General features: G+C 41.2%; 1 protein-coding gene across 6 annotated transcripts in view; it reads right to left on the bottom strand.

The window, feature by feature from the left end:
- LOC129700815 (CMP-N-acetylneuraminate-beta-1,4-galactoside alpha-2,3-sialyltransferase-like) overlaps positions 1-15,741 on the bottom strand; it is a 389,167-nt gene that overhangs the window by 198,444 nt on the left and 174,982 nt on the right. For all 6 annotated transcript variants that reach the window (XM_055641540.1, XM_055641534.1, XM_055641538.1 and 3 more), the window contains one exon: positions 6,796-6,838. In XM_055641540.1, coding sequence (XP_055497515.1) covers positions 6,796-6,838 — 43 coding nt within the window. The remainder of the gene's footprint in view (positions 1-6,795; positions 6,839-15,741) is intronic.

The following is a 15,741-nucleotide window of genomic DNA, read 5'->3' as shown; positions in this document are numbered from 1 at the left end:
AGTGCCTTAAACATATCCAATGACTAAACATCCTTTGCCCTCTGGGGAACAGAAATCCCAAATCTTCAGTCCAAGTAATGAGCTGAGGCCTAAAAGGCTAACTCATTATCTTGAAATGGTTACCTAAATTTTAGATTTGAGACAAAAGATTGCAAATGGTGGAATCTTAAGCAAAAGAACTGCTACAAAGGTGAGAAGCGCATCCAGGTACAGCTCCTGAAGGACTACGTTGGGGAACTGGAGAAGCAAGTGGATGACCTCAGGTTTGTCCGAGAAACTGTGTCGTTCCTCGACAAGTCCTACAGTAAGATTTTGCACCTAAGGTACTGGAAGAGAGAAGGTGGGTGACGGTGAGAAAGGGAAGGAAACATGGAATGCAAAGCTCCCCCAGTGTTGTACCTCTTGAGAACAGGTTCACCCACTTAGAAGCTGTCGGGACAGAGGACGTTAACACACTCAGCGGAAGACTAGCTTGCGAAGCAAAAAGTGCTGTTGAGCCATTAAAACCAAAGAGGCCGGCGCCAGGCAATGCCGTGGTAGTTGGAGACTCCATTGTGAGAGGTACGGACAGGGATTTCTGCGGCAACAGACGGGATTCGAGGATGGTGTGCTGCCTCCCTGGTGCCAGGATCCAGGATGTCAAGGACAGAGTGCAGAAAATCCTCAAGGGCGAACGTGAACAGGTGCAAGTGGTAGTGCATGTCAGCACAAACGAGGTTGGAAAGAAGGGGATGAATATACTGCAGCATGAATTTAGAGAGCTCGGAAAAATGATGAAAAGCAGGACCTCCAGGGTGGTTATCTCCGGTTTGCTTCCAGTTCCTCGTGCTGGTGACAGGAACAGGGAGATGTGGGATCTGAATGTGTGGCTGAGGAACTGGTGCAGGGGGCAGGGATTTAGATTCATAGACCACTGGGATCTGTTTTGGAGTAAGGGGGAACTGTACAAAATGGACAGATTGCACCTTAACAGGTGAGGGACCAGCATTCTGGCAGGCAGGTTTGCCACTGCTACACGGGTGGTTTTAAACTAAATAAGGGGAGGGGAGTGTCCAATGGGATAGTCAAGGATGGAGTTAAAGGGAAAAAGAGTAAAGGGATAGTTAATGATCCCACAATTAACGGGAAAGAAAGCTCACAAATGGATAGGAGAAAATGGCCAAGTGTATTAGGGATCGATGTGAAAGGTGAGATGCGTAAGGAATTAAAAGTATTGTATACGAATGCGCGAAGTATAAGAAATGAAGTAGACGAGCTTGAGGCTCAGTTAGAGGTTGGTAGATATGGCATTGTGGGGATTAGTGAGACGTGGCTGCAGGAGGATCGGGCCTGGGAAGTTGCAGCAGGAGTTAAAACTGGCATGTAACAAAGGTAATGCCACTGTGGTGATGGGGGATTTCAATATGCAGGTAGACTGGGAAAATCAGGTTGGTTCAGGACCCCAAGAAAGAGAGTTTGTAGAGTGCCTCCGAGATGGATTCTTAGAGCAGCTTATAATGGAGCCGACCAGAGAAAAAGCAATTCTGGATTTAGTGTTGTCCAATGAACCAGATTTAATAAGAGAACTCGAGGTAAAGGAACCGCTTGGAGTTAGTGATCATAATGTGATTAGTTTTAATCTGCAATTTGAGAAGGAGAACGTTAAATCGGAAGTGGCAGTGATGCAGTTGAACAAAGGGGACTATGAAGGCATGAGAGAGGAGCTGGCCAAGGTAGACTGGAAAGGGATCCTTGCAGGAATGATGGTGGAACAGCAATGGCAGGAATTTCTGGGCATAATACATAAGACGCAGGATCATTTCATTCCAAAATGGAAGGAAGATTCTAAGGGGAGTAGGAGGCAACTGTGGCTCACAAGAGAAGTTAGGGATAGAATAAAACTAAAAGAAAAGATGTATAACACAGCAAAGAGTAGCCGAAGCCAGAGGATTGGGAAACTTTCATAGGACAGCAGAAGGAAACAAAACGGTCAATACTGGCTGAAAAGATGAAGTACAAGGAGAAGCTGGCTAGGAATATAAAGAAGGACAGTAAAAGCTTCTTTAGATATGTTAAGGGAAAAAGAGTAGCAAAGTCAAATGTGGGTCCCTTGAAGGCAGACACGGGTGAAATTATTATGGGTAACAAGGAAATGGCAGAAGAGTTGAACAGGTACTTCGGATCTGTCCACTAAAGAAGACACAAACAATCTCCAAGATGTACTGGAGGACAGAGGATCTAAGGGGGTAGAGGAACTGAAAGAAATTTTCATTAGGCGAGAAATAGTATTGGGTAAGCTAATGGGACTGAAGGATGATAAATCCCCTGGACCTGATGGTCTGCATCCCAGGGTCCTCAGGGAGGTGGCTCTAGAAATAGTGGACGCATTGGTGATCATTTTCCAATGTTCAATAGATTCAGGATCAGTTCCTGTGGATTGGAGGATAGCTAATGTTATCCCACTTATCAAGAAAGGAGCGAGTAAGAAAACAGGGAGTTACCGACCAGTTAGCCTGACTTCGGTGGTGGGAAAGATACTGGAGTCAATTATTAAAGAAGTAATAATGGGGCATTTGGATAGCCGTGAAAGGATTAGTCCAACATGGATTTATGAAAGGGAACTTGACTAATTATCTGGAATTTTTTGAAGATGTGACAAGTAAAATGGATGAAGGGGAGCCAGTGGATGTAGTGTGTCTAGACTTTCAGAAAGCCTTTGATAAGGTCCCGCACAGGAGACTGGTGGCTAAAATTAGAGCACATAGTATTGGGGGTAGGGTGTTGACATGGATAGAAAATTGGTTGGCAGACAGGAAGCAAAGAGTAGGAGTGAACGGATCCTTTTCAGAATGGCAGGCAGTGGCGAGTGGAGTGCCGCAAGTCTTGGTGTTTGGGCCGCAACAGTTTACCATGTATATTAATGATTTGGAAGAGGGAATTAGGAGCAACACTAGCAAGTTTGTGGATGACACAAAGCTGGGTGGCAGTGTGAACTGTGAAGAGGATGTTAGGAGGTTGCAGAGTGACCTGGACAGGTTGAGTGAGTCGGCAGGTGTTTGGCAGATGCAGTATAACGTAGATAAATGTGAGGTTATCCACCTTTGTGGCAAAAACAAGGGGGCAGATTATTATCTGGGGTTAGGTTAGGTAAGGGGGAAGTGAAGTGAGATCTGGGTGTCCTTGTACACCAGGTACAGCAGGCAGTGAAGAAAGCTAATGGAATATTGGCCTTCATAACAAGAGGATTTCAGTATAGGAGTAAAGAGGTTCTTCTGCAGTTGTATAGGGCTCTGGTAAGACCACATCTGGAGTATTGTGTACAGTTTTGGTATCCTAATTTGAGGAAGGACATCCTTGTGATTTAGGCAGTCCAGCGTGGGTTCACGAGATTGATTCCTGGGATGGCGGGGGGGACTGTCATATGAGGAAATATTGAAAAGACTAGGCATGTATTCACTGGAGTTTAGAAGGATGAGGGGTTATCTTATAGAAACATATAAAATTATAAAAGGACTGGACAAGCTAGATGCTGGAAAAATGTTCCCAATGTTGGGCGAGTCCAGAACCAGGGGCGACAGTCTTAGAATAAAGGGGAGGCCATTTAAGACTGAGGTGAGAAAAAACGTTTTCACCCAGAGTTGGGAATTTGTGAATTCCCTGCCACAGAGGGCAGTGGAGGCCAAATCACTGGATGGATTTAAGAGATAGTTAGATAGAGCTCTAGTGGAATCAAGGGATATGGGGAGAAGGCAGGCACTGGTTATTGATTTGGCACGATCAGCCACGCTCACAATGAATGGCGGTGCTGGCTCGAAGGGCCGAATGGCCTCCACCTGCACCTATTTTCTATGTAATTTGTCTGACTGAAGAAGAGTACCAACCTAAAGTTTTATCTATCCATTTCTCTCCAGTTGCTGCCTGACACACTGAATTCTAGATTCAACAGTCAGAGGTAAAAGACACTCAGCATCTATCATTACATTTATTTCCACACTCGATATAATTTTATATAAAAAATCCAGGATAATGCAAATCAGTTGTGCAGTTAATTAAAATCACACGAATAATCGGATAGCTAATCTATCTTTATTTAGATCTGTGCAAAACAGATTTAATATTTGTTGATCTCGGATTCAAGAATTACTTAATCTTATATAGCAGCTTTCATGTGAGAAAATCTCAAGATTATTACTAATGGAATAATCACGAAATGGCAGATGAGAGAAAAAGAGTACATTTAGAAAGAATGACAATATGTCTAATTATCAGGGTTGCAGAGGAGCCAAGGAAATTCGGGAGGGAATTCCAGCACATTGAGCCAATAGGCTGTAGATGCAAATGCGAAAACGTTTTGAGCATCTTAAACAGCTTCATCACTTGCTTTAACCGCTGTCCACACACTGAATTTCCTACCAATGCATTGTAAATTAATCACATATTAGCACCCACTTTCTTGTAAAAGACCACTCCTGCTTCAATTGTTTTCAAGGACCTATTCCATCACTTCCTTAAGCCATACCGCTAAAAAACTTTTATTAAACATTTGCTTTCTTGCTCGGATGATTAGAGATCCCTGTACCCATCCAAATCAGAACCTGAAACTACAGAGTGTCTTGCAAATAGGGTGCTTCAGGTAATTAACACACTTCCAATTTATAAATAGCTATATTTGCACTAGTTCGCAAAGCAATAAATGAAAATCACACCCTTATCTTCCAAATAAATACAAGGTTTCAAAGCCTTATCTTTACTGAATCCTCCAGAGTAGCTCTGATAATCTGATATCTCAATAAGGTGGAGTATGAATGGCAATAGTTTGAAACTATGGCTAAAAGGTTTACCCAGGTATTTGGCCTATCAACATTCCTTAAATCTACACAAAGCAAAGAGATGATCACTTAAACTATTAATTTCAAATTATTTTACTGAAAGAGACAGATTCCACAATGTTAATAACTTCTTACAATACAAAACAAATAAATTTTCAGCAATCATAGTGCACTGAACACAAGGAAGTAATCTCCTTGTGCTTGTTCTGTCATGGCTGATCTACAACCTGTCTTCATCCAACATCTTTTGCTACCTTTGTTTCACAAAAAATATATCAAAGATTTAAAACTAACTTCTGACAACATAAATTCTCATCTGAAAAAGTGTTTCAAAATTCCATGAAAAGAAATGTTTCTTTTCTTCAATCCTTAAAAGCCTGGCTCTATTACCTAGGCCATTCATCCAAGAGAAGTATATTATTCCATTTCCCCATTAATTTACCCTTAATATCATAATTATGGCTAATATGCATTTATTAACATAGAGAGCTTGAAAATTTTAACATAAATCATATCTGGACTCTCTTCTCTATTTGCTCAATAATTCTTCACTATCATGAGAATTAAAGCAAGTACTCACACCAAAAAGAACTTAGGTTCATAAGATGAAAAAATCTGGAGCAGGCAGCTGGAGCATGTCAGGCAGTACAAATTTGACATTTTAACAGCTGTGACTGTACTCAGGCAGGAACATTTCCAGATTAATAAGAAAGAACACTGACACAAAATAAGCAGACAAAGGCAATAAAGGTAAATATATTAATCATGCACTTCACACAAACATCTGTTCTGAGAAAAATATCAGAAGTGGTTTTGTCAGGGCTTCCCCGCAGTTCATTGGGAAAATAGACAGAATAGGTTAAGGAGAAGCAGGAGATTTCAAGCTCAACCTCAAGATTCCATGCTGAGTTAGCAGTTCTCAGCAGGAATTGAATGGTCAGGCTAATCTAAATAACCAGAAGCTAAAGAGGACGAAGAAATTCAGCTGGACTTCAATTCCTGAACAACTGCCACTGCTGGATGATGGACAGAAGTGAACACCAAAAAGAGTGCTTTGAACAGTCACCCTCTTCATTCCCAATGCGAATATCCTTTACACTGGTGATCATACAAATGTTCCTTCGACAACCTTTATTGAGGGGAAAAAAGTAAAGCAGCTGAAGTAGGGACAAGGAACATTAAAAAAAAGTACATTACATGGACAAGGGTTTGGGCCCACAATGTGTGCACTGAAAAAGATGCCAAATTAAACTGTCTGCAAAGTGGTCCGTATCCCTCTAATCCCTGCCAGTTTATGCCTCGGTCTGAATGCCTCTTAAACATTGCCATCCTATCTGCTTCTACCAACCTCTGGCAACATGTCACCTGGGTCATACAGTCATAGAGCTAGCACGGCAACATGGTTTTCAGCCCATTTTCATCCAATGCCAATCAAGGTAAAATAGCAACATTGTGTGGGTTGCGATAAATGCCCTTTGTGATGACTGGACTTTAATATTTAAAGTATTTATCGCGTAAATTATCAGATAAATTATTTTTGTTCCACCCACTTTCTTCCCCCACCTTGACCACGACCTAGGCAAACTTTTTTTTTCCCTTTCTCTCTCTGTTCTGCCAAAGAGTCTCAGACATGTTAACTGCTTTTCTTTCTAATGATCAATAAAAGCAGCTTAATCAACCTACCACCTATAAAGCCCGTCAGCACTAAATAATGAGAATCTAATCGTTATATTTGATTCTCAACAGATGCAACCTAAAATATGTACAGAAAATTCAACATGCATAATCTAATGTCTCAGTGTCCGCGGTTGTTCATGCAACACTATTCAATTGTGTTAAGGAAATACAAAATACAATATCAGACTGTTTGTCCAGCCTGCAATTCTCTGGCACTTACTGTCAGTGGATAAAATACTCTAATCCGAATATGGGGTTTTACACCCAAAATATTACTGCGATCAAGTTATTTTATTTAAACAATACTTACATTCTGGAATCAAGCTTCAGCAGAAATCCCAGTCGATCATATTCTAGAAAAAAAAACAGAAAACAAACAGACAATTAAACAAACATATTTTCTGACAGGTTTACTGCCAGCTATGATAACTTCGTAACTTGATATCAGTATTATTTATTCTGAGCCCATTTCCAGTTTCTCTCCAAGGTTTCCAATGATTTCCATAATTTTCAACAAATTGTTTTCTTACCAATATTCTGTACTCAATGGCCTGATCAGATATATCCAAGGACATTGCGGGAAACTGCCGAAACGCTAGCTGAAATTTACGAGTCGTCTTTAAATACAGAAGAGGTGCTGGAAGACTGGAGGGTGGCAAATGTTGTGCCTCTTTTCAAGAAGGCCAGCAGGGAAAAAGCTGGGAACTATAGGCTGGTGAGCTTAACATCTGTAGTTGGAAAGTTACTAGAGAATATTCTGAGGGATAGGTTATACAGGCATTTGGATAGGCAAGGGCTGATTAGGGAGTCAGCATGGTTTTGTACGTGGGAGGTCGTGTCCCACTAATCTGATTGATTTTTTTTGAAGACGTGACCAAATAACGTTGATGAGGGCAGAGCTGTAGATGTTATGCACATGGACTTCAGTAAGGCATTCGACAAGGTTCCGCATGGTAGGCTGCTCTGGAAGGTTAGATCGCAAGGGATCCAAGGAGAGATAGCTAAATGGATAGCAAAGTGGCTCTATGGAAGGAAGCAGAGGGTGAAGGTTGCTTCTTGGACTGGATGTCTGTGACTAGTGGTGTGCCTCAGGATTCGGTGCTGGGCCCGTTACTGTTCATCATCTACATCAATGATTCGGATGAGAACATACAGGGCAAGATTAGCAAGTTTGCTAATGCTACAAAAGTGAGTGGTTTTGCAGATAGTGAAGATGGTTGTGAAAGATTGCAGCAGGATCTGGATTGATTGGCCAGGTGGGCGGGGGAATGGTTGATGGAATTTAATACAGAAAAGTGTGAGGTGTTACATTTAGGGACGTCGAACAAGGGCAGCAGTTACATAGTAAATGGTAGGCCTCTGGATAGTGTTGTAGAGCAGAGGGATCTAGGAGTACAGGTGCATGGTTCCCTGAAGGTCAAGTCACAGGCAGTTAAGGTGGTCAAAAAGGCTTTTGGCACTTTATCCTTCATCAGTCCGAGTATTGAGTATAGAAGTTGGGAGGTCATATTGCAGTTGTATAAGATGTTGGGTAGACACCGTTTAGAATATTGTGTTCTATTCTGGGCACCATGTTATAGGAAAGTTATTGTCAAGCTTGAAAAGGTTCAGAAAAGATTTACAAGGGTGTTGCTAGGTCTAGAGGGTGTGAGCTATAGGGAGAGGTTGCGTAGGTTAGGACTCTATTCATTGGAGCGCAGGAGGATGGGATGATCTTATAGAGTAAGAAGACTGTGCAAAAGATATCTGATATGTCTCCGAATGCACTAACAATTTTTAACAGGTTTACCGTAGAAAGTATCTTGACTGGTTGGATTATGGCAATTCCAACGCACACTTGGAATGCAAGATGCTACAGAGGGTGGTGGACCCACGCCCTCCATCAAAAGCATCTACATGATAGGTAATATGTTATCAAGCTGGAAAAAGCACAAAGAAGATTTACAAGGATGTTGCCAGGACTAGAGGGTCTGAGCTATAGGGAGTGGTTGCTTAGGCTGGGACTCTATTCATTGGAGTGCAGGAGGATGGGTTGATCATATAGAGGTGTATAAAATCATGAGAGGAATAGATCGGGTAGATGCAGAGTCTCTTGCCCAGAGTAGGTGAATCGAGGACCTGAGGACATAGGTTTAAGGTGAAGGGGAAACGATTTAATAGATGTTCAGCAATCAGAGGGGTAACGTTTTCACACAAAGAATGGTGGATGTATGGAACAAGCTGCCAGAGGAGGTAGTTGAGGCTGGGACTATCCCATCGTTTAAGAAACAGTTAGACAGATATATGGATCGGACAGGTTTGGAGGGATATGGACCAAGCGCAAGCAAGTGGACTAGTGTTGCTGGGACATTGTATGCCGGTGTGGGCAGGTTGGGCTGAAGGGCCTGTTTCCACACTGTATCACCCTATGGCTCTAAATAATTTCTGACATACCTCAATTCATATATGACAAAGAATTTACCGCTAAATCATTATTCAAGATTGTGCATGCACAATCATTCTCAGACATTTTTACCAAGTTAACAGTGAGATAAATTACTAAAAGGACATGATAGTTTGCTGGTATTAACTAAAATCACCAAGCGGAATTTAAACAGGCCCTTTCTCACTCTGTAAATTCCAACTTCCAATTCCCAGCCTTTTACATATTATTATATTCCTGACTAGACAAATGTTACTATCTTTTTACACAGCATTGCCATTAATCAAACTTGCAAATTAGCAACATGATACATTTTACACAGTTCCATAGATTCCCAGTATTACAGTTTATGTGTGTTATTCCATCGTTTCAGCGCACTGCATAAATAAACTTCAAAGATACAAAATTATAGAAATGACTGAGTGCAATACAATGGGCCATAGATAAATGTGAAGAATTAATTCAAGAAACCTATCTGAAAATAAAATGCTGACATTCCCAAACACAAAAACGATATTATTACAAAATCGATATTACAACAGAGTGCCAGCTATACAAATCAATAGAGCAGATGTTCAGCAATATTTATACTTAAAAATGAAAGGGATATTAGCTGAGATATAACAAGAAGAGAAAATTTGTGAAAGAATTATAGAAATTTGTAGCTGAGGAGCTGTAGGTGCGAGTCCCTCATGTTCCATGCAGTGCAGCAAGTCATAGCTTCCACTGATCCACAGCCAGCCCTCTGTGCCTGAAATTTGCTATTATTTAGATTGAGTCCCAGGTATAGTTTTTCAGGAAAGACAGCTTTGATTGGATTAGTGAGGCCTTGCACAGCACAAGGCCTTTTCAACCTTAGCAGGTAAACACTGCCACCAGAATCACATTAAAGCCAGTTGAGACCTGCCTCTCGGGCCGTAGCCCAATTTCACCGTGTCAATGCTTGATCGGCCAAACTTGACCAGCTTTCAAAGCTATCAAAGAAATTTTTTCTCAGAGGCATTCACAAACATTCCAAACAAAAAAGTTAAGAAGCAAAACATTTAAAAGCAACAAAACTTTTCCAAGTAAATATGTGACTCCATTCTCAAAGAAATACAAAGTGACTTTGTTCCAAGATCACATGACCAAAATCATCTTTCCATTTGAATTCAACAGTCAGCAGTCAGTGGACATATTCTCCAGCCTGTGCTGCAACCTCAATGAAAATGTTACTCCCCATTTGACTCTAGGTAAAGTCGAAGAGCAAAACATATTTGTCACCAAAGTAGCGAATAGTTGCGTAAAAATTAAACTCTTCTACCTATTCTCAAAAGTCCCAAACTTCTGCACAGTTAAACAGGTAAAAGCCAGCAGATCTAAATGGATCCGACATATTGAACAGGGAGTTCTGGACCACTGGCATTTAATATTAACGCAGATTGTCCCTGCCACAAAATTATTACTTGTGCAATGTCCCTAATCCAAATATCCAGTACCAATTAGAAAAGATTGAATCCTCACAATATAGAAAGTTTCAGTTAATAATCTCTAAAATTCTCAACTCAAGTCCCAAAATCTATGTTAATGATACAAAACTCAAATGTTCATTGTTATTGTGCTGCAGGAGTCATATATTTCCATTGACAGGAGTAGCAAGCTTTACAATATCCAGAAAGGTACTAGGGATGGATCGATGGGCAAACCGAAAGCCATCAGACTCTTTTCGTAATCAGGTATCATGTATTTTAGCTCAACACCACAATGTCAGTACTAGATCAGCATCACGGCACAGAGGTAATTTGGGACATTAATTACATTGTCCAATATTTTTCGACATTTATTAGTGTTGAGAATCAGAGTCCATCTGAACGTTAAGTGCAATATAAAAATAACATGGCAGACTCAACTTATCTTTTACAGCTCTTCAATACCAATGTCAAACTTAATGTCAAGCTCCTGCACCAGAACATGAAACACAATCAGTGATTAGTCCCAAGGTGGAACTCATGGCACAACAATGGTGCATCCTAATGGCTTTATGACAACCCATTGCTATCAAAGAGCTTTGAACCTTGGGTAGTACGGGTATCAGAGGTTATGGTGAGAAGGCAGGAGAATGCGGTTAGGAGGGAGAGATACGTCTGCCATGATTCAATGGCAGAGTAGAATTGATGGGCCGAATGGCCTAATCTGCTCCGATCACTTATGAACATAAACAATCTTAAAATATCTCACATCATCACATACATTTAAAAACAGTTCACATGAATTGGGTTAATAAGTAAATGTCAAGTCAAAAACTTAAAATACCTAAAACTTACTAAAATTAATTCAAAACAAAATAATGGAAAATAAATGTATCATTTATCTGCATTTACCCTTTAAAATCAGTCGATCACTTATTTCAAATTAATAGAGATGCACTACTTAAAGCCGACGGGCTAGATGCAAGGTTGTACAGTGATTTCTTAAAAATGTAACATCTGTAATCAATACATAAACTGCAACTGATATTACAACTCATGTAAAAGATAGGACAACTCATTGGATATTAATGGTTTTCACATGTCATGTGAATAACCACGTCACTCATTTTTTTTGAATGGAATGCCATTTTATGCTTTTTAAGCATTGTTATTTGCTGGTGGTTTTACTCAAAACATCAGTTAATGAATGACGTTTCTGGTCGAGACCCTTTTTCAGTTTTCAGTCTGAATAAGGGTCTCGACCCGAAACATCACCCATTCCTTCTCTCCAGAGATGCTGCCTGTCCCGCTGAGTTACTCCAGCATTTTGTGTCTATCTTCTGTTTAAACCAGCATCTGCAGTTCCTTCCTACACATCAGTCAATGCATATTAAGCTAATCAGTACATTTATTTCAAAGAAAACATTACACAAGGAATAGGGTGTTGTAAGTATTTTGCATTGTCTTCATCTATTCCCTTTCAGTTTACCCGAACAAAATCAACGTTTATTTGGAAATTGGAAAAATTATAAGGTAGACAGATTTATGGGAAAGACTAACCATTCCTTTTGAAAAATATTTGCAAGGAAAAATTCTGATTATAATCAGCACCCCAATATCTATTTAACTAATTTGTTTTAGTGTTGCTGTAACAGATGGCACTTTTCAGATTAAGTCATTAAAATATCCTTTGGTACTATTTTCAAGGGAAGGAGTTATCTCCAGTAGTTTGGTAAATATTTATCTCTCAATCAAAATTAAAACAATGTCTTAACTGTAGGATATTGTTGTGCACAGAACGGCCACAACATTTCCTACAATACCTGACAATGACTATATATAGCCAGAGAAGTACATCCAAATGTATTTTCGGGCATTTTCAAAAGGAACGTGAAAGTTGCTTAATAAATACAAATCTTTAAAAAAAATATTTCAGGGCACCCACCACTGATATTACCTCCATCGATGCTAGGTCAACATCCAGTTCATTCAAAACACTGGAAGCCCTCTGACAGCTCACACTCAACAAAATTCATACTGATTTCCCACCTCCCTCCAACCATCACCCCCCTTACCAAGCCTGGAAAATGTTGCTGGAATAATGATTTATTCCCACAATCACGGGATTGTAATTATCCTGGGACATGGAGCAAAGCACAAACTTCAGAGCACTATTCTGATTTGTTTGAAATCATTAATAAAAATGTTCCAATCGTATTAGACAAATTTATTTTTGTAGGGGAGTTATCAGACCACACACACAGAGGGAAACAAAAAAGCTCAAAGTTACCTCCAGGCACTTGTAACTCTAGGAATGCATGTACAAAACATATTAGGCCAAAAAGTGTTTATACTAAGAGCTGTCACCACCTGGATCCAAGCACTCCTTCCTGTTCACACAGAGCATTTCTTGTGATATTCTTGTCAATCTCTTTGAAGGTAGTCATTCAAAATACTGACACATGATGACAGTATTCACTCAACATCTGATTACAGAAAAGAATGTGCATTAGGACAGAAGAAATACTCATTTGACACAGATGACTGTACATCTAAAGGAAACAATAGGAGGACTGCCACATGTACGTTAAAAGATACAAAGTTTCTTTTTTTGTGCCGTCCATAAATGTAATTTAGTTGTTCTATTCATGAAAATACAAAATTGTAGGACAAACAATTCAATAATTACAAAGCACAATTGTGAAACAGAATATAGATGATCATTCTTTCATCCTTTTATCCCAATTCACACTAGTATGCACCGTAGTGGAGCAAAGATCTCTATCAAAAATGCATGAAGTTCTAAAAAACAAGATTCCATTAATATTCAATTATTAACGTAAATCATAATATTAAAAGCAAACCGAATAATTCTTCAACTATATCATGAAGAGAACAGCAATATGTAAATGAAGCTGAAACTGATCCACCAAACAATTTTTGTGTAAGACATCTTATGGATAACGTAGCTATGCCCAGCTAAAGCATTTTACAGAAGCCATATGCTTTAAAAAGTGAGAAAATACATAATAATTTATTTCAACTATAAAATGCAAATTGTTAACATTTACAACCTCATTTATTGAAACCTTTGTACATAGATTCCTGTTGCAACTAGACATTTGAGAAATATACCAGAGGTGTCACAGGTGATGGATAATGCTGTAATTTCAAAATATAGTAATATATATATACGGATGAAAGTTTCAGAGGGATATAGGGCAAATACAGACACATGGAAATAGATCAAAATACCCAGTTGGCATGGATTAGATGGGCCAAAGAGCCTGTTTCTAGGCTGAAGCGCTCTACGAATCTACAGTGCCCTCCATAATGTTTGGGACAAAGACCCATCATTTATTTTGTTTCCCTTTGTACTCCACAATTTGAGATTTGTAATTGAAAAAAACACATGTGGTTAAAGTCACATTGTCAGATTTTAATAAAGGCCATTTTTTATTAATTTTGGTTTCACCATGTAGAAATTACAACAGTGTTTATACATAGTCCCCCCATTTCAGGGCACCATAATGTTTGGGACACAGCAGTGTCATGTAAATGAAAGTACTCATGTTTAGTATTTTGTCGCATATCCTTTGCATGAAGTCTGGACATCACAAGTTGCTGGGTGTCTTCTCTGGTGATGCTCTGCCAGGCCTTCATTGTTGAGCTTCTGCTGTTGAAATAACTTAAGTCACGCACAGTGATTAAGATCCAAAGACTTTATTAACGTTACAGCATAGGTAACTTCATCTTGGCACGTAACTCCAAAAGTGAGGGAGAAAGGGCAGAGAAGCTGTCTGTTAAACTAATGGGCATAGCTACAAAGTACAGGTGCACAACCTTTTATCCGACAGCCTTGGGACCAGACACTTTTCGTAATTCAGAATTTGTCGGTCTTCGGAATGGAAATTTTTTAGCGTAGATTTTAATGGCTGGCTCAGTGGTAGAGTGCTCGGCTCATATCCGCAAGGTCGCGAGTTTGCGCCTTGATCCCGGCAGTTACTCGGTCGCGAGTTTGAGTCTTCAATGTAGGTTTTTTTTTGCAGAATAAATGTTTGTATGAAATGCAGTGTGTTGAATGAATTCCTCAATTTGTAAATGTGCCCGCAGCATTGAATCACCTCCCGCACTCATGTCACCCTAGCGGGGCTACATGCCCTTAGGCGATCTAAGGTCGCGAGTTTGCGTCTTGATCCCGGGCAGTTACTCGGCGCGAGTTTGAGTCTTCAATGTAGTTTTTTTCTTGCAGAATAAAAATGTTTGTATGAAATGCAGTGTAGGAGAGGTGTACTGACTGTGCGGGTAGAACTTTGGAAGTGATTGCCCACCACTAAAAAGCCGCTGTGTCTCTCCTGTCCCTGGGATAGCAGGGGGCGATCAAACAGCACAATACCCCCCTTCCCCTCCAACTTCAGAGGAATCCGCTCCCCGATGGGCCGCTACGGCGCCAAGTGGCAGTTTACCCACAGCCCGAGCTGCGCCTCCTCATCCGCCACCCCAAGACTTACCTTGCACACGATCGAGTTCTGCCCCTACGTGTTCCTCTGGAGTTGGAGCGGGGCTGGGCTGGAGTTGCTGCTGGCTGTGGGTCTCTGGGATCTCCGTCCTTGCAGTGGGCCTGGGGGGTCGCTGTCCCGTTGGTCCTGACTTCTCCGGCCACCCCCATGGACAGGAGCTGAGACTGGGAACTGTACCGCCCTTGCCCCCTCCCTCTGCAACTGCAAACAACCCCACTCTCCTGCAAGGGCGGTACAGTTCCCGGAGGATGGCAGGTGGCCGGAGACGTCAGGACCAACAGGAACCCGCTCCCCGATGGGCCCCTACGACGCCCCGAGCTGCACCCGTCATCCGCAACCCAGGTTCCTCTGTAGTTGGAGCGGGGCTGGGCTGCTGTTGGCTGTGGGTTTCTGGGTTCTCCGTGCTTGCGGTGGGCCTGGTGCTCGACGTCCAATTGGTCCTGACGTCTCCGGTGACTCGCACCGATCTGCTGCCATCGCCGACGTGAAGATAGTACAAAGCCCCCGCGCCGGTGCAATGAGCGGGGAGCTGGAGAGGGGAGGGAAGGGGTCACACACATGGCCGGGAAGCAGAGGGGTGTAGGTGGGGGTGGTGACAGATGGGGCCAACAATGAGTGGAGAAAGACAGAAACACCGACGTGCAAAGGAGACCTACAACAGTGCATTATCTCTCTCCCGTGGCAGGTGACTGTCGCTGGGAAACTGAAGGGAGCGACAATCTGCTGCTGCCTCCCTGAGTTAAAGAGTTCCCACGGTAGACTCACGATACACAGGCGGCCTAGCTCGGGGATTCTTGAATCCCCCGAATAAATAATAAAGACGAGATAAACGTTAAGTAAAACTTTAAACATAAACTGGTGAGCTT

This window comes from Leucoraja erinacea, chromosome 10 (genome assembly GCF_028641065.1).
Source record: "Leucoraja erinacea ecotype New England chromosome 10, Leri_hhj_1, whole genome shotgun sequence".
Classification (NCBI taxonomy): Eukaryota; Metazoa; Chordata; class Chondrichthyes; order Rajiformes; family Rajidae; genus Leucoraja; species Leucoraja erinaceus.
The sequence above is the reverse complement of the archived record's forward strand: the minus strand, read 5'-3'. Positions and strand labels throughout refer to the sequence as shown.